The sequence below is a fragment of the Charadrius vociferus genome, unplaced genomic scaffold, assembly GCF_000708025.1.
Source record: "Charadrius vociferus isolate BGI_N301 unplaced genomic scaffold, ASM70802v2 scaffold436, whole genome shotgun sequence".
Classification (NCBI taxonomy): Eukaryota; Metazoa; Chordata; class Aves; order Charadriiformes; family Charadriidae; genus Charadrius; species Charadrius vociferus.
In genome coordinates this window covers 2756379-2781302 of record NW_009649187.1, presented here as the reverse complement: position 1 = coordinate 2781302, position 24924 = coordinate 2756379, and the positions used below count along the sequence as shown (strand labels likewise).

At 41.5% G+C, this 24924-nt stretch overlaps 2 protein-coding genes across 2 annotated transcripts in view; one reads left to right on the top strand and one right to left on the bottom strand.

Moving 5' to 3' along the window:
• The window catches only part of LOC104289798 (lysosomal acid lipase/cholesteryl ester hydrolase-like), a 9469-nt gene extending 1532 nt beyond the window's left edge, over positions 1 to 7937 (top strand). The window contains exons 3-10 of the mRNA XM_009888810.1: positions 157 to 182; positions 1058 to 1256; positions 1869 to 1978; positions 3281 to 3417; positions 3973 to 4113; positions 5243 to 5314; positions 7101 to 7169; positions 7704 to 7937. Of these exons, the coding sequence (XP_009887112.1) occupies positions 157 to 182; positions 1058 to 1256; positions 1869 to 1978; positions 3281 to 3417; positions 3973 to 4113; positions 5243 to 5314; positions 7101 to 7169; positions 7704 to 7937 (988 nt within the window). The remainder of the gene's footprint in view (positions 1 to 156; positions 183 to 1057; positions 1257 to 1868; positions 1979 to 3280; positions 3418 to 3972; positions 4114 to 5242; positions 5315 to 7100; positions 7170 to 7703) is intronic.
• A 2353-nt stretch (positions 7938 to 10290) lies between these two features.
• On the bottom strand, positions 10291 to 20506 carry ANKRD22 (ankyrin repeat domain 22). Its single transcript, XM_009888707.1, has 6 exons — positions 20194 to 20506; positions 14421 to 14612; positions 12513 to 12620; positions 12106 to 12183; positions 11142 to 11240; positions 10291 to 10368 (listed from the first exon to the last, which is right to left on the bottom strand). The coding sequence occupies exons 1-6, from the start codon at positions 20212 to 20214 to the stop codon at positions 10291 to 10293; spliced, it is 576 nt and encodes a 191-aa protein (XP_009887009.1). The 5' UTR covers positions 20215 to 20506.
• Between the last annotated feature and the right edge of the window lie 4418 nt (positions 20507 to 24924).

Sequence of the window (24924 nt, the reverse complement as noted above, 5' to 3'; positions counted from 1 at the left end):
AAATACAGGTATGACACAGTTGTAGAACATACGGAAAGTCTAAGAATCAATTCTTACATGGGTGCCCTATCTTTGCCCTTTGTACATGCAACAACATGTTCCACACCTTTCCATCTCAGCAAGAGCACCTAGTCAGGAAAGTGGCCTGAATTCTGAATCCATCAGAAGTCCACACAATCAGTGTCTCTGTCCTTATTTCAGACTTTTCTAATAATTTTGTCATATCCTTCCCCCCCACCCCCCACCCCATGTGGGCTGGGGGAGAGTTTGATAGACTGGATTTTGGAACATTTTGCATTAACACCCTAGGAAAGTTATATTTAAAATAGAAGTCTGACAAGCCCTTCAGGTTAGGCATACGAATATTAATTCCCATCCTTCTGAAGAACAGGGATATTAAGAAATCACCTCCCTTCATCAATGAAAAGCAAATGCACTTAAACTATTTCTTCAGTTTTCTGAATTCCATTTTCTGAATGGAATAAACATTTCTAGCTGGAATTTGTGGTATCTAGGATACTGCTATTATGTTTGTTACTCCTTGTTAGAATTATAGAGTAATTTATTTCGGATGTCTCCTCCTATTTGGATCTCTTTTTTCAAAGTAAGCTTAACCAAAATTAGATGAGGGGCCTCTCAGCCCTCCTCAGTTGGTTACTGAATAGACCTAATGGTAGATAGATACGCTTCTTTGGATTAATTATTCTTTGTCTTCCATACACTATTCTGCATTCAGCAGTTTTCAGCTGTGGGTAGGTGGTTTCAATATAAGGACCTGCACTGTATTTCTAGTACAAGAGGAGGTGGGGATGGGCCTCGTCATCAAATTCTTTATTTGCCAGTCCTGTCATGAAATGGTTATGAAATGTCATGAAACGATTCCTGCTTGCTTGGAACAAATCCTTCAGGTTTCTCAGAGCAATATCTATGCATAGTTCTCCTGGGAACTTCTTGAAGAAGCAAAGATTTAAAACCTCTCACAGACTAAACTCTGCACCCCAATCTTAAGTACACATTAACTACTGCTCCAATATAAGAATACTTTAATCTTTTCCAGGGCAAAAGCCTGTAGTCTTCCTACAGCATGCTTTTCTAGGAGATGCTACCCACTGGATTTCTAACCTGCCCAACAACAGCTTGGGCTTCCTCCTCGCAGATGCTGGCTATGACGTCTGGATGGGAAACAGCCGAGGGAACACTTGGTCTTTAAAACACAAGACGCTTAATCCCAGCCAGAAAGCGTTCTGGCAGTTCAGGTACTCAGCAGAGGAAGAATTACTCAAGACAGAAACTCCGAGGGGACTAGATAGCTTCAGCCTGGTGGTTTTTACCTAAACCAGCATCAGAACAGGGTCTGCACCAACCAAGGAGAGTAAAAAAGCAGATGAAGATGGGTGCTTTCCAACTCACAGTTGGAAGTATTGGCTGGGGAAGAGATTTCAGACACTGGGAAATGAAAGGGGATGCTGAAGAAAAAGGAGACAGTACTGTGAGAGGGAGAGCAAGAACCTCAGCTGGAACAGGCTGAGCAGCCTTATCTAGAAATCTCTGATCTCTCACAGCTGAATTCAACCAAGAGAGGAATGTGTTTTGTAACCCATGCTAGTGAAAGCACTGTTTAAATTAGGTTCCCCAAGCGCTGCAGCTGACGGGTGAAACTGGCACCTCCTCTGCAGAGAGCCCAAGGCATCAGGCAGCCTGGTAGGACAGCCTCGTCCCTCTACACCCTTCCCCAACTCAAGCAAGACAAAGCGTGCAACCTCACCTTTCAGTGGGCCCTGCTTGGTGCAGTGAACAAAACTGATATTCAGTAACTCACACCGTGATAGCCAAACTGTCCGCTCCGTTTTTGTGTTTCCCCCCTGTAGCTTCGATGAAATGGGTAAATACGATATTCCAGCAGAGCTGTACTTCATCATGAATAAAACTGGACAGAAGGATGTATACTATGTTGGTCACTCTGAAGGCTCAACATCAGGTAATGTCAGGACATTCGCTGTTCACAACCATTCTTGTTCCTATCTGACCAGTAGGCGGGTCTGCCCGTTGAATCAGTTGTTCTTCTGGTTTGTGGAGAGCTAGCAAACATAAAAGTGCCTCCTGAGTTGAGATTTGCAAAAAGTGCAAAACTTTTCTAAAACCAGCTTTGGCTACCATTAATAAGGAAAGAAATCTAATAGCAGATCCAAATATAGTTCAAATTTTAAAATAATTAGAGACATAAAAGTGATTATTTACTGGGTACTTTGGGTACTGGATTTTTTCTTAAATTCTCAGCAACGGGAATTTTCATTAAGTTCATCTTTTCTATTAAAACATACAATTATTTTCCTTATGAACTGGAAGGAAAGCTAAAAAGATAAAACAATAGATATAATACATAATTTCAAATAACAGAAAACAAGGGAAAAGAACCTCAACATTACTAAGTCATGTGACTTAATGGCAACCTTACAATTTAAAGCATAGTTCATGAGTGTTTATAACTGGCCACATTACTGTTTATAAACACATTGCCAGAGAGTGAAAAGTAGGAAAAAAATGCTTTTTCTCAGTACCAGCCTTTAGCATTAACTCACGACGTGGCCTTTGACTGAAACTAACTTTCTTTTAGCATCAGCTGAGAGTTTCTGATGTTTATGGTTTGTCCGTAAGATCCATGAACGGACATTGATTAGAAATAAGCGACCGCCAGTTCATTAAACTAGCCAGAAAAAAGGAGAAGGAAATGTGGGAAAATCATACATTGTCACAGTGCCAGACCTTTTCTTTCTTTTCCTCTCATAAGAGTATTTACAGACCCTCATGGCAAAACAAACTAACCATCTAGGCTTTCTTCAGCTGCCTTTGATGTAAACAATCAGTTGAAAACACTCAAAGCTCCCAGTTTTCAACTAGTTATTCTACAGTTTCATGAAAGCATAAATATACATAGATCTTTAGAGACTACAATCTCAAAACCTAATTTTTTTTAATAAGTTTTGTGAACTTTAGAGAGAATTGATTTTATCATGAAAACCTCATTGACATGTCACCTACAAAAACTGTTCAGATAAAAGCGATGTCCAGACATGTTCTAAACCTTAGAATGAACTTTGCCTCCCAAATAAAAATTCATTTCAGGACTTAGCTTCAACACTTGCTGTAGGTAAAACACGCAGCACACACAAACATGGACAACAGACAACGGGCTGCAAATCTAGTCTCGTTTGCTACCTACTGCTTATTTATTTATTTTGTCTGTGGAAGATGTCTTCACTAACTCTTTCTGTGTTTGCAGGCTTCATAGCGTTTTCTACGTACCCCGAGCTGGCTAAACGGGTGAAAATGTTCTCTGCTCTGGGCCCAGTAACCACATGCTCACATGCTACAAGCCCTCTGATTAAGATAACAAATGTTCCTGAACCACTGCTCAGGGTATGTCATTTTTCCTTCTAAGAGGTACATTGCCTGACTTACCTTCACAGCATTCACTCAACCTGAGATGAAGCATTCCCAAACAGGTGATATGCTGATTCTGAGCTTGGGATGAATTGAGTGCTCTTGAAAAGACTCTGTGGGGAAAATACTGGAGATATAGGGCTGGAAGCAGCAGGTCATAGTGAAGTAGGAGACCTGTGAAAGTCTGTCTCGTCATAGGACGCTAACTGGTAACTAGTATTTTGCTGGCCTCATGCAGGAGGAACTAAACCAGAGCTGCAATAACAGCCATGACAATCTCTGGAACTTCAGAAATGAGTGAGCATTGAGGTCACTACACTAGCAGTGGAAGGATGGCTTCCTCCAGGATTGATGCCAGTAATATGAAGGACAAAGGATATGTAATGCACTATGGGGAAGAAGGGGTTTTAAAGGGGCACTGGGGGGACAAAGTGTTTGAGCACTCTTTGAATACAGAGTTAGGAGACTAGGCTATTAGCAACAGTTTCCTATAACAAGAAAAAGAAGTGTTGCGCTTTTCCCTTCCCTCAGTTAGTACTTGGCTGCAAAGGAGCTGCACACCAGATTGGATTTCTGAAAGGACCTGTGACACAGTTTTGTACAAGCCTGGATAAGTTTTGTGGCCACGTACTCTGTTACATAGCTGGAGGTGACATAAAAAATCTGAACACAGTGAGTATATGCAAGAACACCTACTCAAAGTAAAACTAAAGTGATCCTGGAAGTTACAGTTGTACACTCTATCCTTATCTAGTAACTGTCACATATGTAAACATACATAAACCACAACGTAGTTCTCAGCAGACTGAGGGAATGCCAGGACATTGTGCGGTGCGAACAGCGCCAAACGGGACTACAGCTAATGATGGATGGGACCAACAGCAAGGCACATTCTGATCCCAGAAAAAAAGGACCGTATTCAGTCTGGGACTATATTCCACGTCCCTAACATGTAGAGCTACCGAAAGTCCTTGCACTGTGCCTGAGGAGTGCAACAAACCTACAGCGGGATTCACAGAGACCAATGCGTCAGTCAGAGGAGACAGGAGAGTTGTCCCTATGCTTGCCAACATATGGAAGCTGTAGTGTGTCTTAAATCCCCTTTACAGTGGCCAAAGTATGCAGAAGCTGGCCTGCATAATGTTTATTACTGCAATATCTGTAACAAAGACCGGGGCCCATTTTTCTCCATCTATAACCACTTGTAAAAGCACATATGGGAAAGCAGTGAGAATCAAAGGTTCATTGCAAAAGCAATTAAAGGCATTGCAGTGCTAAACCATTAAGAATCTTTCCTGACTTGGGTTAAGTCACTAATGTGGCTCTCAGGGCAAGATAACAAGTCTGAGGAGGAACCCAGGGAGATGGAATCAGAACATCTCCTTAACAGAACTATAAAAATGCAAACAGAGGAAAAAGCAATCTGTTTTGTAAGCTGGCTTTTTTAGCACTAGGAGTAAAGTGAAGAGAAAAACAAATCTTAAAAAGACTTACATATGTATGGGGGTTTGGTGTGAGGTGAGGAATCTACTTTGAAAAGACTGGGAGGTTTTTCCCTACTGTTGTTGAACCACAGGGTCCCACAGTAGTACTGTCTTCACAGAACAGGGTCACTTCTGTGGAGAAAGTGTGCAGATGCATAGTATTATTAAGCTACTTCTAAGTCTGCTTCTCAGTTTTCTGTCTGGTATTTACCGACTATGCTATTAAAAAGGGGTTTTAACACAGCAGCAGTATGTTGCTCAGGTCCTTCACAGCTTTGTTCTCTCACAGCGCTATAACGCTTCTGCTTTCTCTCCAGAGTCGCATAGATACATACGTAGGACATTCCCCTGCTGGATCATCCGTACAGAACATTATTCATTGGCAACAGGTATAAGTGTGTACTGATGTATAAACAGACTCTTAATACTGCTTTTTATGCAACCAACAGCCTCCAGGGAAGTCCAGAGGTGGTAGATCTGGGAAACCATCGCATCTTCTCGTGTGCTACCGTGAGCATCTGCCACAGAGGGAGCACTGTTTCCTGTGGCTCACCAGACCGTTCCCTGAATTGCCCCTTTGGTATCAGGCACTGAGATTTCCCCAGGGCACATCAGGGCTGTCTGCTCATTGGGCTCTAATGGCTTCCAGCCTTCATCTTTATTTATGAAGACATTTGGCTTGAGAGCTGCAGAAGTGAACTCGAGCACAGTCTAGGCACTTGGCAGGCAGTAGGAGGATAGTGGAAACTTGAGCAGCCAGGGGATGATCCAAACAAAGAAGGGATCCAGATTAAAGCTTTTCTTCCAGAGGGCTAATTGCAGCCTGGATCACCTCCCAAGGCCAGTTAACCACACAAATGCTTCTGCTGGCACAATGGCAAAGTGGGGGACTGCCTTATACTGCTACAGTACATGCCAAGCAACACTGCTCTACAGGGATGTTCCCAATAGACATTTTTTTTCAAAAACCCTTTTATTCTCTCTTGCCACTGTCCCGATCCTGGATTCCAGTTCTCCAAAGATGGGTTTCTATTTATGCACTGGCAGATCTGAGCTTGCTCTGCTCATGCTCTGAACTAGACCAGGGCAAGACAACTCCAGCCAAGAAGTACAGCACTGCATGTGTCCAGGTGCCCCTGCTGAGCCAGGATATACCTGCATACATCATATAGGCACACAACTCATTTCTGCAAACACTTAATATGGTCTAGAATATAGGTATGCTCCTGAGGACACCCCTGACAAAAATTCCCAGCAGTCATTCCCACAGGATACACCTACCCAGAGCCAGGAAATGAGCACAGACTGTTGACAGCCAGTGGCTTTACAGCCTATTTTGCCAGCCTCTCACAAAGTGAAGAGGCTACAAAGCAAACACAGATAGAGCAGGATAGAAGAAAATAGCAAAGGCAATAGAGCAAGCAGACTTTTAGCACATCCCCAGCTACTTGAACCCTTGAAGTCAAGGTTTTCTAAACTGACAGACAGTGACTTTCTCTGACCCTGTATTACATACAACCACTCTCAAATGAATTTCCTTGTCAGGCAAAAAATAAAATGACAAAGAAACCCAAACAGATTCATACTTAACTCTTCACTCATCAGTCCTGCAGGGCATATGTCATGTCTTTCAGACAACACAGATGCAAGAAGGTTAATGTCTTGTGTCTAATGTCCCACCTCAAAACCGCTGTCAGAGCACAACTCATGGATAGCCGAATTCTTGTGAGTACAGAGCCTCTGGAAATGTCGCCAATACTGTGAGCAGACCAGACAAAACTGACACTCAAAAGAAGATGCATAAGGAGAGATCTTATATTACACCAGATTAGTAACAGCCCTGACATGTTCTAGACATTCAGGTCCTCTTTCCACATGAAAACTGAGCCCAACTCTGCATCACAAACAGAGACCCCGACTTAAAGTTTCAGTAACAAAACATACCAAGGGTGGTGGCTGAGGATCAGGAGAGAAAGTTAACAAGAGAAAAGGTGACAAAGTCACTCATCCTACAATCCATCCTCAGTACCCCTGGAAGCCTGCAACCAGAGGAAGAGGTGGGAGTAACCCACAGTCCACTGCCTGAGCTTGGGCTTCAATCGCAGGCAGAAAAACACCTCCTGCACTCTGCTTCTTGGTCTCTCAACACTTACTATTTATCTGTTTTTTTAACAGCTGAAACATACAGGCCAATTTCAAGCTTATGACTATGGCTTTAAGGAAAACATGAAGAAATACAACCAGGTAAGGCAATACGGTTTCCCTGAGAATTCATCTTTGGCTCCTGGCAAAACTAAGAATAGAAAAATTCAGATTTTAGCACCTGCGAGTGCTAAAGAGGGTAGAGTGGTCTGCAGGGATGTTTCACCTGAGTCTAATACCCATATGTGTAGAAGTCTATTCACAGACAAGGCATAGACAGTTCCTTGCATCTTCCCACCTTAAATATACACATGAAAAAGCTCCACCGTCCTTGCCTGATAAACACAGACACTGCTCTTTCCATATTCCCACCTCCAAAGAGCACGAGTAGGTGTGAACTGCAGGACAACCCATAGCCATGCATTAAGGAAAGACACAGGAATAGGATGGATCGTTCCCTTTCACGGTAGACAGGGAAAGGCATTAGCGCAGTAGACACTACGAGGGGGACCTCCGGCCTTACTGTTTTACTGTAGTGAGTGCAGAAGGCAAAGAGAGATGCTTGCACAGAATCCGTTCTCTAAATACAGCTTCTGATACAACAGCTTTCACTCAGGTCTCCTCCTTTTCTTACAGCCTACTCCTCCTGTGTACCAGATCGAGAAGATAAACATACCAATTGCTGTTTGGAGTGGTGGACATGACAAATTTGCAGATCCAAAAGACATGGCAAAGCTACTTCCTCGGATTACTAATCTCATTTACCATGAGCATTTTCCTGCTTGGGGACATCTTGATTTCATCTGGGGCCTTGATGCAACTGAGAGAATGTATCAGAAAATCATTGAATTAATGACAAAATACTTTTGAAACCACATGTAGAGTATTAATTCACTCAGTAAAAACCTCCAAAATTTCTATTTTGCAATAAGGATGATATCTGGGGAAGAGGTAAACACACAGACACACATAATGGTTACCAGTACAGGTATTGATCTGCACTTTTTTGTTTGATTTCCTCATCATTTGAGGTTTTCCATGGTGTTACTGTGACTGCTGTCTTTCTGAGAAGTTTGAGGTGTATACAAATGAAAGCTGAAAACATGAAAGTATTTGAGCACACACTGCAGGGATCCCCCCACAGCTCTTTTTTCCACAAGACTGATTTTCCTAAGCCTAAACTCTGTTGTTCTCATGTATACTTTACATCCCCCACAGAAGTATTCCCATGCCCAATTTGTGTCTTCCCATGAAGACTCAGAAGTGGCATTTGCTCATTTCTCTGTTGAAGTACAGCTGACCTTTGTTTAAATTAAATATTTTATCCACATGACAGAGAAGTTGGCTTTTTTTTTTTTTTTGCTTTTTATCTCCGTATATTTACCTATGGTGCCAACACAACCAAGAGTTCTTCAGACACAAGAAACTGGGTAAGCAATAGGTGGCTTCCAAACATCATGGAATCTAAATTCAGAAAAACACATTGGAGTATTCTCCTGCCCTCCATACTTACACATCACCCAAAGGTTTGTTCATTCACTTTAAATCCCCCAACTTCAAATACCATGGATGGCAACAGAGGAATGAGAAGATATAGACCTATCAGGCAAGCTGCATTCCAAGCAATACAGCTTCTAACCCATGAATTTTTCTTGACACTGGCAATGAAGTTGTTGCAAGCACTCTGAGCTGTTGGCTTGGATTTTTGCATAACTTTGTGTCTTGACCATTCTTTGTTCAGGCAATTTCTACAGCATGGGAAAGCAGTCAGCTGTTTTCCCTTTCTGGCCATTAGACCAAAGAGGTAGCATCTTCTTTATCCGTGCAAGTGCCTCACATCTACTCACCTACAAGTTGATCTCACAGGTAAGAGTGTCTGTCCCCAGGTTACACCTAGTGTTCATTACTACAGGCTCAGACAGTGGAGCTTTTGTTTCCTGGGCTGTTTCTTGGTGGGGGGTCAAGCTCATACTGCCCAACCAAGATCCTCTGTACTTGGAGCCAGCATCCAATAGAATAGTTAGGCTGAAAAAAAATGTGTTCTGCAACACAGGAAAAATACACTAGCTTGTCCATGCACCTAGTCTAGCAGCTATTAGCAGTGCTCATCATGGCATCTATCTTCTGAACTTATGACAGCTTACAGGAAATGGCCAAAACTGTCAACAAAAATAAAGATCCATTAGACCAAGAAAGCAAGATACAGCAGCATTCGAAAGGAGATTCCCCTTTATTGCTGCATTATTAAATCACAGAGTGCCAATTAATACATTGCTTACCACTGCAGGTTCTCTTCTGCTTTTACCTACGCAAGAGAAGACTCATGAATTTATTATTTCAGTATATGCATCCTCTGCTGCATGCACCACTCTGAAAAGCATGTTATTCTGTCCAGTCCCATTGGGAAGGATACATCTGGTTGCCATCAACAGCATTTCATTTATTTTTTTCTTTAGTACACTGTTTATATTGGAAAGGTAGTCAAGAAACCTGTTTCTCTACCATGCCAAACATACTTTCGTTATTATTTCTTAATGCATTAAAGTAACCTGGGAATTGGCTTGCTTTGTGGTCTCCAGCAACTCATTGAATCTTTTTTTTTTTTATGTAAGAAACAGCAAAAAGAGAAGATAATCCTTCCCTTGTAGCAACATAGTAAGAATTAAGGTGTGTAAAACTTGTAGCAGGAATGGAAAGAAGGGCAAAGCTGAGAGATCTATTTTCCCAGTCCCTCCCATTGTAGGAAGAGAAATAAGAAGAGGAAGAGTGCCAGACTTTATATAAACTGCTGTGGCATGTTGTTCAGTTGTCAAGCATATCCCCTACAGAACAAGTAACACACACACTAAGGATATTTTATTTTTGCAGTGGCTGCCAACCATCACGTGCAATGTTTAGGCTTCCAGAAATATTATAGCTACCTTTCAAAATCCACAGTCTGCACAAGTGAAGTAATGAAACTGTGGAACTAGATGGGAAAGGCAATATGTTGAACACTACTGTAATCAGTCTTGGTTTGGTAAAATTGAGTGAACTCTTTTCAGCTCCTTGGGAGTTCTGAGAAGTCTCACACAAAATAGCCAAAGTCTGCAGCAAGGAATGGGTGGATTTGCACCAAGTCTTTATCAAGGAACAGCCCTCAACCCTCTGCAGGGCTCCTGCTGCTGTGCAAGATGGATTGCCAGATGAGGTAATTTTCTGCATGTTCAAGAGTCCCTGACGACTAGGAAGTTTTCCTTAGCATGCTTTCAATGTTGTCAAACTGCAGTCTTCTTGCTATATCTAAGGGAGTCTCCCCATCCTGAAAGAAGCAGATGAAATACATTGCAATATAACAGATGAGTCAAGTACAAAGAGCTTTCCCAAATTTGTCACCCAGATGCAGTGCTCTCCTGCATAAGTTTCACTGTCACATCCTTGCTTTAAAACAAAGGTTTCAGAACATGCTGGGTCCAATACTACTCTCACTGAAGCCGGGGGCAGAGTCCTCCCCTCCCCTCCAGTAGTGACAGCCATTGCACTGTTTCCTGGTGCTAATGTCCAACGTCAGTGCAGAACTACGCTAAGAGCTGATTTCAGGAGCAACACGGGCAACACATTGCTCACCTCAACTCAGTAATGCAGGTCCTCCCAGGTCAATATTTATTTGGACAACATCGGAGCTTTTCTGATGACAGAAGCAGCTTGATTTAGCTCCTCTCAGAAGAAAGGTGTCCAGTGGCACAAAAACCACCTAGGAAGGCTCTTACCACTCCCCTGCAGCCTGCATTTTAGGAACAACTGTAGAGCAGCTCTGAATTAAGAAGAGGTACCGTAAAGATAGCTAAGTGACCCGCTGGACATGTAGGCAGTGTTTGCTGTTAGAAATCCAGCAGTGGAGGATTTGGACTTTAAAATTGCTCTTGCCAACAAAGGCAAGAGCAAAGGTTGCTTTATACCATACAGCAAACAAGTCTGCTGCCAGGAATCTGTGCACTTTTTTTTTTTTTAAACTGCTGCACACCGGCTAAGGCCTACAATGTACTGGTTCACCATCATGATAAGGAAATACAGTTATCAACTTCACCTTCTTACCTGATTCTTTACAGAAGTGTCTGCATGAGCTTCAAGCAGCAGAGGAATGACTGCCTGGTTTTTCATTTCACAAGCATAGTGAAGGGCTGTGTTACCAGACTGAAGGGAAACAGAAGCAGATGAATTTTTGTTCTATTACTTCTTTAGTAAACCTTCGACAAGTACAGCTACCTGCAGCATTATCAGTTTTCCCCTAACAGCTGGATGCAAGACACATCATTTCCTGTCTCACTACACTACACAGTAAAATAAATACATTCTCATAACAGCAACAGGAACAAAAAAAAGTAATTTCTTCCCTGGGATGCAGCAGCTAAAACAGGTCCAATTCCTTCAGCAGAGTAACTTTACCAATTTCAGAGGATTCCATGATCTTGATCTCAACAACTGTGTCTTAAGCAATACTGTTTGGTCACCCTTCAGTGATTTAGAATTTGGCTGCTGCTAAAATTGGGGGTTGTCCTTTTCCACTTTAGGAGTAGAGGAGCTCTTTACCACACCCAAGTGCATCGGTGGATACAGAACTCTACACATGGCAGATCAGAGCACTCTGAAGATCAAGAGAAGACATGGGGTCCAGCACTGTGACACGACCTTTGCCCAAATCTGCTCCAGACCAAAAAACTCTAAGTGATGATAAACTCAGACCCTTAGATCACCAGAATCTTTATAGGATCAGACATTTAATACATAATTATCTCAGTCTTGCTTGCCTGGATTCTCTTAAGATGGCATTGGTCAGAAAGGGAAAATTAGTTGATGAGTGGAGAGTAATTTCGTATACATTACAAAACTAGTGCCTAAGTGTCAAGAGGAAACAGAGGAGTCCTGCTGCATCACAGTCAGTTCAGTCCCTGATCCTACTCTGAAAGCAGCACTACGCTGCTAGCAGATTCTGAAGTCTGGTTTTAATATTGTTGCATGCATACAAATCACAAATTTGCATTTGTATAAACCCACTTACAAAGTCTGTAGCATTGACATCCACTCCAGCTCTAAGCAACATCTTGATCAGGTTTTCATTCTGTTTAGTCTTTGAGATCTGTTTGGTATAAGAGAGAGGAACATAGTAAGACAGTTCATCTGCATATAGTACTAAGTAGATTTGGGCTAAATACTGGGGTTTTCTCCAGTATTGTGTGGAGAGTGTCTGGCTTCTATAAGTGCCAGACTGATGCAGTGATACAATTCTGTACCATCACTAGCTATATTCACAGCAAAACCCCTGCTTCTTCTGTTGCTTTCCAGTCCTCGCTTTAAAAACAGCAGTCCATATTCTATACAGGTTCCTGGCTTGAAATACTGCCAGGAGAAAAGTGACAAGGGGAAAGGGAAAGGAATGGGGACTTCCCTGCTTTCATCCAGACTCACCATGAGAAGATATCCAATAAGCATAACTGGCATGAGGATTATGATGAGCACATAGTCAAGAAAGGTAAACCGTTTCCTCACAGCATAATGCAGACACGTGCGGTCTTTCTAAACACAAAATAACTCTGATTAGTACCAGATTCAGTATTCTGATTATATTTGTTTAATATTGACCATAGTAGGCCATTTTATATTTCACAAGCTTTCTTTTAGATTATCTACTAGAAATATTTCTCTTATTTTCAAGGAGAAACAGACACACCCATTTTACTTCCTTCAAGTGGAAGCACGTTTAACACATCCAGGTTCACGGAAACTGGGATACACATGCAAAAAGGATGTGGGATCCAAAGGATTCTGTGTGTATGTCTGCAAACTTGGACGTGGCTGCAGAGGGAGAAGGCAGAGTGGACATCTCATGTGGCTCCTACAGTTGCCCAGCAAGGGAAGTCAGCAGGCGGAATCCCCCCAGCTCTTGTTCTTAAAGACATGCTGGTTATTGAAGCAAAGACATGAGAGTTTATGGCATCTCCTTTGGCACATGTAAGCAAGACGGGCAAGTAGAAACACCCCCAGCAGATTCCTAGTGAGAAGAGAGCTTAAAAAAAAAAAAAAATAAAATCTTTGAATACTGAGTGTACCAAAACAACTAAAGGGTAGAGCTTTTAACTTGAGTGTTAAACCTCCTGCAGGTTGTGTAACTGGAGTTTGACAAACTAGGTTACAGTGTTACATCGGGGCCAAAAATAAGCAGAGAAGCCTTTCTGTGCCATTCTCTGCTCCCCTTTGTTGGTCCTGAGCACCGCAGTCAAGCTCTGCGCCAGAGGGCCTGATTCCACCCGTGAAGGTGAAGCAGAGAGACATTTAATCAAGCCAGGCATGGCTGGCAAATGGCTGCCAACGCAACTAGAATGCTCTTACTGCAAAATGCTGAACCCTTACAAAGGGACTTCGAGGTAAGGTGAAGAGCCTTCTGCATCAAGAGGAACAGATAGGATAGAATATGCCCCTGATCTCACCAATATTTGCCGCCCTCCTATGAAATAAACAAATGCACTGGGAAGTAGAGATGTAAGATATCCCACAAATGTGTAGGAACTTGCTAAACATCACCTTCGAGTACGAGATGATACAATAGAATTGATAATGTTGTGGGTTTTTTCCTGACTGTTTATCACTCTTACCATCATAAGAGTAAATTAGTAGTGAAGCCAGAACACACATCTTTGAGCCACTTTTTGTTTGTAACCGACAAGGAAATCTACCACAAACACACTTCCTCATCACCTTAGGGAAAATAGCCACTCACAGCTATTGTGCAAGGCAGGTAGGGTTTTTTAAAAACAGGAAACAGGTGAAGAACAGATGAAGGTTTCCCTCCTCACCCCCCAGCACACCATTATGTGCCCAACAATGTGACAAAAGCAGGTCTGCAGAGGGAATAAAGAAGGTTCTTGTAGAGTCAGACTGTCCTCAGGGATACATATGTGAGACATGGACAGGCTCTCCTTTAGACCTTCCTTTTGACCGCAGTGAAGAAAAAGAGAAGGAAAAGAAAAGCTACAGAAGGGACAGATGAAAGCTGGAGGGCAAGGTGAATGCAGAGTGCTGGACAGGTAAGCAGGTGGAACTCACTGGGGACGGCGTGCAGTGCTGCCTAAACCGGGAATGTGAACGCAGAGAGAAATGCAGGTTGGCAATGTTTATTAACTTGTGTGCAATGGCAAGTTAGAAAAATAAATAAGGAGACAAATAGAAACATAAAGGTTTATTAAATTGTATTCTGGGAGCTATACTCATGCCTGAGTTGGAAACAAACCTGAGGTTTGGCAGCACTGCCAGTGTTCCCACACACGCTCTCCGAGAATCTGAATGGTCACTGCAAAGGAGGAGTCAGTGTTCACTTACCTTGTTTCTGAGGTGGACATCAGCGTTTCTTTTTAGAAGATAGCTGACTATCCTGTTGTTTCCCTGTTTGCACGCACAGATTAAGGGGGTGTCTCCACCAAAGCTGTCCTGGACGTTCAGATAGTTGCTGTTGCGCTCCAAAAGCAGCTGAACTTCATTGAAATCGTTATTATAAGCTGCCTGACAAATGGGCTGAAGAGAGAAAATAATGTGCATCAGCACACGTTTCACTAAGACATCCATTCTTCCCATTCGGACTTACTACTTGCACATCCTAAGGCACTGCCAAGCGCTCCTTGACAGGGGCTGCAGTTCCAGGTGACCTCCAGAAGATGGTGGTAAGAGATTCTCCTGCAGCTGCCACACAGCAGCTCTCAGCCCTCAGCCTAGCTCACAGCCCTTATACAGTGGAATGAACTTTCTGTTCCGTTTGGGTGATGTGTCTATAATCCGAGAAATAAATCCTATTCATTTGCAGCCATTAAAAAAACCGGCTCTGATCTCAGAGGAGTTGGTCACTGCATTAAGCAGCAAGCGCTGACAAGCCCACACACCTCCCAGCTTACAGCAGGCTTTCCCTGTGGAAGAGCACTGCTGAACAAGAGCTGCCACTTCTGACTCATCAATCCCAGAAAAGAACCACACTTCAGGTGAAATTTGAACTAGAAATTAAAAAAAAAAAAGCCACAAAAAAAGCCCCAAAACACACAAAACCCCAAACAAACAAACAAAAAAAACACAAACCACCCACCACCACCCCAAAAAACCCAACACACAACACAAAACTTAAACCTTCACAATAGTTCTTTTCTAGGGCTTCAAGTTAAACTTCATACCTAAAAAATACATGCGTGTATGCCCACAGCTCAGATCCTCCTTGGCTTTTGAGAACTGCTGGGTGTTGAAATCTTTGCTCGGTTTTTCTACGCACTCTTATCCTACCCTGCAATTCCTTCCTTCTCCAGCTGCAAGAGCTCAGGCTAAGGAGGAGATGAGAGTGAGAGGAGTACTACAAGTTTCTGATGGCCTTACACAGGCAGAAAATCACAGCGGGAAGTCTGGCAGGCTGGTAGCATTTGAAGTTCCCCAGTCAAAAAGAGAGTAAGTTTCTTTCTTTCCTTCTGTCTTCGATACTGTGGGGTTTATTCACCATTTTCTAAGAAAAGCATTTTCTTTAAACATTATCTGCAGTTTTTCCTTCCCATCCTCCTTTTATCACAACCTAAATACACTACATGAACAAGACCTAGCCCTGAACTCTGAGCCCCTTCCTCACCCCCCCTTGCAGTTAGCTTTTTTCTTTTACATTAGAAAGATTCATCTTATTTACACTTTCACTTCAAACTTGTATTGTAGATCAAAGTTTGTCTAACTCCAGCATCATTACTGCTTAGTCTTCTGGACAGCTGCACAAGAGAAGTGATTTTCCTTTCTAGAGAAAGTATTTACATGTTTCCCAGACCTTGAACTGCTTCTTGTTGGTTTTGTTTTTTTTTTTTTTATCAGACAAAAATCTAAAAAAAGAATACACGCAATATTGTAAATTTGCTTCATCTGTCTATAGTCTTCTGAAAGCCTACATGTGCCATTTGCTATTATATGCTCCTCCAGAGCCAGAACTGTTTTGATGATTTTGAGGACAAATCCCTCTTTTAAATCCCTCTTGGTGCAAGTGACCTACACACCGGCACCATCTAAATGATGAGTTTGCTCTAGAACCTTGCTCTCTGTCATGTCAGTGTCTAGTATGGTATCTTCACATCCAGGAAAGAGGATATCAAGTGGAGTCTGTCTGCACCTCTATTCTTGCTTTTAAGTATTGCTTTGCTTATTTAAAGATGCAGAAGACTTGTTTGGCTGAACGCTTGCTCAAATCCCAGCCATTTACCATACAATTTGATTCCTTTCTGGGCTGACTGTTGCTAGTTCAGCAGCTCCTGTCACCCAATGATACGTTGTGAAGGATACGCTTTTGTGCTTTTCTTTCTGTACTGCCTCGAAGAGTTTTATTTGCCAAGCCATTAAGCCCAAAACATCTTTGCCTGACACACTCTTTGACCTGCAGGATCTTTTTCTAAACCGTACACTACTGTTGCACCCAGTTCTAGAGCCATGAATAATGATGGAGCACTTACCACTCCCTAAGAGACTACAATTATTTGGGAGGGAAGTCATGCACAGAGACCAGCACACAAGTCACAATCATGCCTGCTCTTTTACCTTCTGAAACCGGCAGTTCTCAGCAAACATCCCAGGCACAGAGAACGTAAGGAAGCAATTCTCATCTATCTCACCAGCTAATACATGGCTAATTGAAATACGCAAAGTATTTTTATTATTATTCCAGTGCAGAGGGAGTTCCTTGCAGAATTGATTTTTCACACATTAACAAGTTCTGTTTGTTTATTAAATAAAAAAACACACAACAAAAAAGAACAAAAAACCACTTTTCCCTGACTTTATGGGATTTTCTTGAGGTCCACATTCACTCTGCTGGTCTGCATTCTAGAAAATGCCCATTTTAGTCAAAGAAAGGTGAAAAGTCCCATATCTCATACATGTAATATACCTCCCAAATTGACAAACAGAACTCCATAATGAAGCAAACATAGTAGCAGGATATTTAAGTAAGGCAAATCCAAACAACTGTAAGCTCATTATTTTGATATCAATATCAATAGAACTTCAGAGGAAATGTGTTAGGGAAGAATAAAGATAAGAAAAACTACAAATAGGTGGCAATTAGTTGCTGTGTGAGAAAGGTATCAGACACAGCAACCAGTGGCAAGTGCTGTATTAGACTGTCTTTGTCATAGAAAGATCTGTTAGACAAGGCACTTAACTGCGATAGTGGATACAGTTCTTGACATCTGGGTCCAAAAATAAGATCAGACTACGGCAGGAACATAAAACTTCTATATAACTGAGGAATATGAAGAGCCTGAAGAAAGACTGATTTGCTTTGCTTGGCTAGGAAGAAAATAATTAGGGCTGCAAGAGTTTTCAGGGTAAATTAAAGAATAAGTATTAGAGAATAAGAGCCAACTAATTTCAAGGAACAAGGTAGAAAAGGTCATATATTTGGCCAAGAAGTTTAGCATGAAAATTAGAAAGAGATTTCTAGCCATGTGCAGAGTATAGCTCCAAAACAGGCTTCCAGTAGCAGCAGAGTGAATACAAAACCTGACTGGCTTCAGGCTGGAGTCTGAGAATTATGAAAGGATTTCTGTGGTTGTGAAGCCTTCGCTACAAACCTGTCTTCCACCTTTCACTTTTTTGAGTTGCCACTCTGGCAGCACTATCTAAATTAGGACTAACTGTGCTTAAGACTATTTTAAACAATTCTCCAGACTGTGCTCAGAAGGTAATTAATAATTTCTTGCACACACACAGTTAGACAGCACCTGTCTAGAACATCAGCAGTGAGGTCAATCGTAGAGTTTGGGCAATTTTATGTACAAACAATAGATTCCACCCAAAACCTGAGAAAACACATTTCCTTTATGTCTACAGAAAAGTATGGGAAGACCATGTCATCAATGACGCAGCATAACTACCAGCTTCTGATTCATGTTATAGTTATTACATTATTGTTACCCACCCATCGTACACCACAGGGAAATAAACCTACGAGATATGTACTCAGAATGACTGGGTTTCACATGCAAGAGGAAGGCAGTATCAGAAAAATGCAAAGTTCACGTCTCAGACTTGGGCTCAGCTCTGTGGAAGAATTGCAACACAAAACTTCTATCCTCACCAGCAGTGCCTTTTCTGTGATGCAGAATCAGGGTTAAACATGAACTAACTCAGATTCTCTATGAACCAGAGCCCGACCGACAATAGCAACAGGCAGACACTGGGGATTGGAAATTAGCGTCTGAGGGTTAGATATGCCAATGACTGAGTGATGCTCACCCAACTCAGGTGTTCAAAGGAAAACTGAATATGCAGTTTTAAAGCAAAATGCCTATAGCTGGATTGGAATCTCTCTTTCCACAAATACTTCCTCTAGAAGCCCTTCAGAAGATGTTATTATTCAGTATCCGAGGCTTCAGGAAAGATGAGAAGTAGTCAGAGGACAGGCAAGGGTTTTCATGGCTCAGATCATTCATTACAAGATCACCAGATAAGAAGTGAGAGAAAAGTAAAAAAAAAAAAAATCCAAACAAAACAAAACACAACCTTTTACTATCAGGAAGAAGGAAAACACCTCTACACAACTTATTTTTTAATTATTTTTTTTTTTTTAATTAACTGTGGGTCATGTGATTGACATCTGGACCTGGTAGTTTACTCAGATGAACTGCCACATCTGAATTTCTCTACGTGTTTTCAGAGCTTCTTGCATCTCCCTCGGCTTAGCTTCACTGAGGTAGTGATAAACCACGAGCTATTCAGCAAGTTCTACCACACATGAAATTAAGGACAAAGCTTTCAGGCAACAGAGAGGAGGCCAAGGTAAAGCCAGTTTTGCAACTGGGAGAGCAATTTCAGCTTATAATTGCTTCCTCCTTTGAGAGCTGCAGGGGATTGCCTAAGTTATATCAATGCCTTGCAGATGTTTAGACAAAATGTGGTCATTTCATAACATGCAGATACTCTGAACCAACGCACTAAAATTCATCCAGAGGCATGCTACAAACTAAACAGCAGAGTCTACATCATGTTTTTGATGCTGAGGAGTGCACTAGTATACAATCCACACTCCTCAGAAAAATATAATTTACACGTCCTTATTTGCACTTTTGTAGTTTTCTATCATGTATAAATGAACCGTACTATACCCAGAAAACTACATCTCACTCAAAATTTTTGAAGGAAGAGAACTAATGTATATGAAAATATTAACTTACAAACATGGAAGGTATGGACAGCATTTCAACATTCTTTAAACACCACTTTAATTAAACTAGATGTCACTGGTTTCTTATACAATACTATCTCAGAGTAGTAAATCTGGAGAGGCAATAAATCCTTTCAGAATAAGGTGAAGTCTACTGAGCCCACGACCTTATGAATGCACAGATTCAAGCTCCCAATAATACTGAAAGATGAGAAGATACTTGATTTCATTGAACAGCCTTTTAAAAATAAAAGGATACTTTCAGCATAGAAATGTAACCTTTTAAAGGAACAGCCCTGTAATGCTATCTCCAGAAAAAGAAACAGCAGGGCAATCTACTGTATTCACAGTCAAAAAGGACCAAAACCCTCATTTGTTCCCAAGTGTACAAATGGAAAGTTTATACAATAATGAATATGTTTTGGTAGCATTTATGCTAAAATTCAGAGGTATGCTAAATGGACCACAGTCTGGGGAACAAACCCATAAATATAAAAGCCAAAAAGGAAAAAAAAAAAAAAATCACATTCCTAAAACAATCCTGGGGTGGAGGATCATGTTTCCTTAGGCATCAGCTTTATTATCTATATTCAACATAAGCCAAGGAATTGTTCAAGTTTGCAGAGTTTTTATGTTGTTTGCACCATGCTCAGAATCATTTTGATCTCAACACAGAACAACCAAAGCCGCTGAACACGTACTTTCTCTGTGAAGTCACAGTAATTACATCAGTTATTGCATTTTCTTTATTCCTATAAACAGTACTTCTGTCAATTTGCAATAGCCAAAGTACAGCATTTCCAAAGGAAAAGAACTTCCAGATCCATATAAGGCTGTGCATGGGAGGCTGCGAAGGGAACAAAGCGAACCCAGCGAACATCCAGATCTTCAACAGCTTCAGTTACTGTGCAGAAAATGGTCACGTACCTCTGAATAGAGTATCCCCATGCCTATTCTTCACTGCTTGAGTTCGTTCTCGTTCGCCAGCCCAACAAGTTAACCTCACTTGAAATGCTCTTGAGCTTGTTTGAATCTGGTTAATATTTAACCTAAAAGTATCATTCTTTCTTAAGCAAGATTTCCTTTAAGTGATTTCTACTGGTAGCATGAAACAATTGCCTTCAGAAACCCAACCCAGGGAGGTAAACCTGAGAACAACAGCTCACAAGAGACTGACCGAACAAGTTACAACAGAGAAACATTTTCCTTTGTAATTTTTGCAATAACAGCCTCCAGTTGCCTAAAAAGGAAAGTAGCAAAACAGGCTGAGGCGGGAGGGAAGGAGAGAGAGAGGAAGAAAGTTTCACAACTGAAGAAAGGGAGGCGGGCAAAGAAAAAAGCATGAAACCTAAAACAAGTAACTATGAATGGTAGCCCATTTGCCACCAAAGCTACTTCTGACTGGACCATACCCCAAGCCCTCTGCAAGAACACTTCAGACACCTACTAGGAAAAGAGAAGCAACTAGATCCCACACCTGTAATGAATTCCCAGTATAATTAGCTCCAGTCTCTCATTGAATAGGCCAGCTGCTTTCATCACCTTTGCCCATTCTCCTCTCCCTAGCCCAGCCCAATCAATGCATATGGTTTATGTTTAACATGCTAATTTTGTATGTTAATTGCAGTAGAGTTTCCTTGGGAAGATAATTATTGTTGATGTCACCATCCCCTTTGAGTGTTCATGGCTCTGAAAACAAGATGCTGATAGTATTTCTGTACTACACTCAGACAGCCTTTTCAAGTAGGGCATGAATATTTCAAGTATCTGCAGACACCCCAAAATCTTTTTTCCCTTTGTAGTTTAAATCCACATTTCCTACATTTCAAGTATATTTTTAAACAAGTTTAAAATACATGTATGTAACTGTCTCAAACCCAAGCCCTCTACCTTACATTTGAGAACTTTTTTCCATATAATTTTCATATTTCTTCTCCACTGAGATGGAGGGCCATAAAAAATTGCTTATACTGTCTCTATCCTTCTCAGGTTAGAGACAGCATAGTACCACTGACTGTAGCATTAGTTTGTTGGCACCAGTTCTAACCCTTTCAAGGGCTGTTTACCTGAAGAAAATTAGGTTGGCTTGTAACAGAAACATATGCTACACCCACCTGTGGCAAACCTCACTAAGATCCTCCCAACAGATTGATCTTTCAGCGTGTGGTGAATATTCTATTGGCCCAAAGATGTGGAGCAGCGATTAACACCTCAAATGTGAAAAAGTATTCCTTGCCAGTATTTCTTCACATCCAAATCCTAAGGAACAGACATCCTCCTACATCAGCTGGCCAGGTTGTTGGAATTTATAAACTACAACTTGTTGACAGGAACCTCAAATCACTCAGCTGTTACATATAACAACTGAGTAGTTTACTTAATCCTCTCCTAACACCAATATAGATGCATGGTAACATGGAAAAGTATTAAAAAAACAAACAACAACAAAACACAAACAAACAAACCCCTTCCTCCACAAAGCACAGCAATAGCTTCAGGCAACACCTTTCCCAAGAGAGTATAAGTTACCATTTAATCCAGCATCACATCTCAGGCCGTCTTGAAAATCAATCAAGTGACTAATTTGGTCAGAGCTTCAGCTGGAGAACAGATGAGCAGCCTCACCATGATGAGGTATCAGACTCCTGCAAATTCATGTAGTCCCAGGTTCACTTCTGCTTCACATATTGCTTTAGTGTTCTCCACCATGCTTATAAATGAGGATTTGAATCCTGAAAATTTTAATCTTTTTTTGTTGAATAAGTCTTTTTTCCCCAAAAGGTACTAAGACTCTGTACATGGGCAAACTGTCACCTAATCAGGATTCTTACTCTGTGCAAGAATTTAACAACACTTTGAAAGTTTCATCTGAGCCAAAGTGAATTAAGAGTTTGTCAAAAGGGCCTTCGTCAGAGAAAGAATAAGGGCTACTAATTTTTTAAACTAAATATCAATTAAACTTCAGAACAGCACATTCAATAAAAGACATGGAAGATCTTTTGTCTCTTTAATTTCCAAGCGCTATAAATGATATTGCTCCAAATGGCATGAGTTACGCTACCCTCAGGAAATAAACCTATGACCTGCTGGAGTTGTGTGTGCAGAACAGTCCTCGGAAATGTGTATTCCCAAGATATGCAGTCCCATGTCAGTGTCTGGACAAGAGGAACACTCACCCCTTACACTTTGCCTCGGAAGACTGTCAGCTACTCGGACAAAGTCCCTGTAGCACTGTAAGGGTCTCTTGCACCTCTGCTTCAAGACGGGATTAACTCAACAGCCCCACTGAGCACAACGAAGCCCCTCCATGGCACGGACCGGAGCCTGTATTTTGTAACACTCCAGCACTTTTGAAACAGAATACGTACTCTCTCAGCTGGCATGGTGCTCTGAGCAAGGACAGTATGTCCTGGGAAGTTTCTGTGTACATTTTAGGCTTTGTGTTTCCTATGCTCTTTTTTTATGCATTACTTTCATTCTCTCTTTTCCCTATTCGGGTGGGTTTACCTGTCTTTTGCTCTTCACTCAATTCCTACGGACAATACAAGAAACGGTATCATACATCCCACATGCCAGCATGAGGTGAGACTAGGTAAAATGTTGCAGATCATTCCAGGATGACAATTCTATAAAACAATAAATGTAGCATGGCGTTAGCTGGGAATACAGCAGAGAAAAGTCTTCTGTATCTCTCACTAAGCAGGGCTATCAGACTTGTCGAGCTGTAATGTTTTTCATTGAGAAATCACTTTTTTGCCTTTTCCACAGACTGCACTCTATAAAGCAGGATTGTTTCAGTGGTGACTCTCAGGTTTTGTTTACTAACAAAGACTTACTTCATTCTGCTTGCCCGCAGAAGACAGCAGATGATTAGCGCTCACAATCCAGAGAATTTGCTGCCCCAGGCCAGTTTCAGTGAGGACTGAGCCCCTGGGCTGACTATAGTTAATTCAGCAGTTAGGCAGAGGTATCCAAACATACTGTGTTTTCACAGAGTTCATGGAAATGGCTTGGAAGAAGCAAGAAATCTTGTTAGCATCCTCTCTGAGTCAAAGTTTACACTATGTTTCCAACCTCAATTCAGAACCTGAGAATCCCTACATGGACAGGCTAGTTCAGAGCAAACGGGTCTTTTTGTGTTGTGGTGTCTTAAATCTGACACTGAACAACAAGTTTAGGAATGTGTGTTCGATTCTGAATACACACCTTTCAAATCACTTGTATTTTTATTCCAAGATTACCTAACAAAGAAGAATTGTCCACCAGCAATCTGCAAACAACAGCTCAGAAAACAAGTGATGATGACAGATTCTGTGCAAACCACAGCAGCAGATGCCGGGTTCACAGGTAGAAAGCATTGAGAAGAGCTGGAGACTCCCTCTTCTTCATACCAAAGTTATGTGGTCGCAACATTCCCCAAGACAGGCAGCAGTACAGATCAAGATCTGTCACAGCCTTAGGGGGCAAAAATCCCCCAGGTCCCTGCTAGATATCCTAAGCAGAAGTCAGACACCTCTTTACCTCTCCCGCTCTGTGGTGCAATTAGTGCTTTCGGAATGTCATGCAACAGTCCTGTTTATCATAAAGTAACTCCACTCCTTAGATACTGCCAAATCAGTACTTAAACGTGCTCTCCTATACATGCAGACATCACACAGCACTCTACTGCTGCTCCTAAGTGAATTTTTATTTCCTTTTATCAGCAAAGGTTTCTGCCAGTGAAATCAGTCTGCTAGTGGAGACAGAGTAGGAACTGCAGCAGAAGACAGAAGGAAGGCAGTCAAAGCAAAGGTGAGTTGCTTGTCCATGTGTGCTCACGGTCTCTTTCTCTGTTCCTTATCTCCGTAAAGATGTGCAGTCTTGCTTTTGTGCAGTTGCTTGCCAGGGTAGACAACCTGCGTCCTTTCTGGTCTGCAAGCCGGATGCTGTGCACCAAAGTGCATGTTTGCGCAAGCTGAGGAGAGGAAGAAGTCTTTGACCTGCACAAATGGGAAAAAGGAGTAACTGATGGTTTTGTTTTGTTCTACTTGTTGGTGTTTTTTTCTAAGGATGGCACCATGGATGCATAAATATCTCAGTATTGAAGACATGTGCGTGAATTGGACATTTTCCTCTCATAGTTTCAAATGCATTTAAGCTTCCCTTACATGTTAACCAAGAGATTCTGACATCTGCTAACCATGGTAACCACCCTGGTGCTTCTCTGTCCCATTTACAGTGTATGCAAAAAAAATATTATGACCCTCTCAAGAGTACACTGATGAATTTCTAGAAGGTTTAAAGCTTATTTTCATCAAATATCAAAAGTCTCCAGAAATGGCCTTTTGAATGCATCTTTCAGGTCTCTTCCTCTACTTTTTTTTTTTTTTATTATTATTATGGTTAATTCCAGTTTGCCATGGTAAATGCCACTCTTCGGTACTGCTTCATTACATAAAAAGTGTAGACTGCTGTTCAAGGCTCCTACAGTCAAGACTTTGCCACTGAAATTAATGAGACAGGGCATGCCAAGCCTCGGAGTTAATTGGTGCACTCTATCAGATTTACAAAGCATTCATCTGGAAGTACCTTAAAACATGCCAGCTAAACCAGGTGACAATATAGTATATACAAAAATGTATACCCTAAAAAGGGCAACAATTTAGCTACCCTATTGCC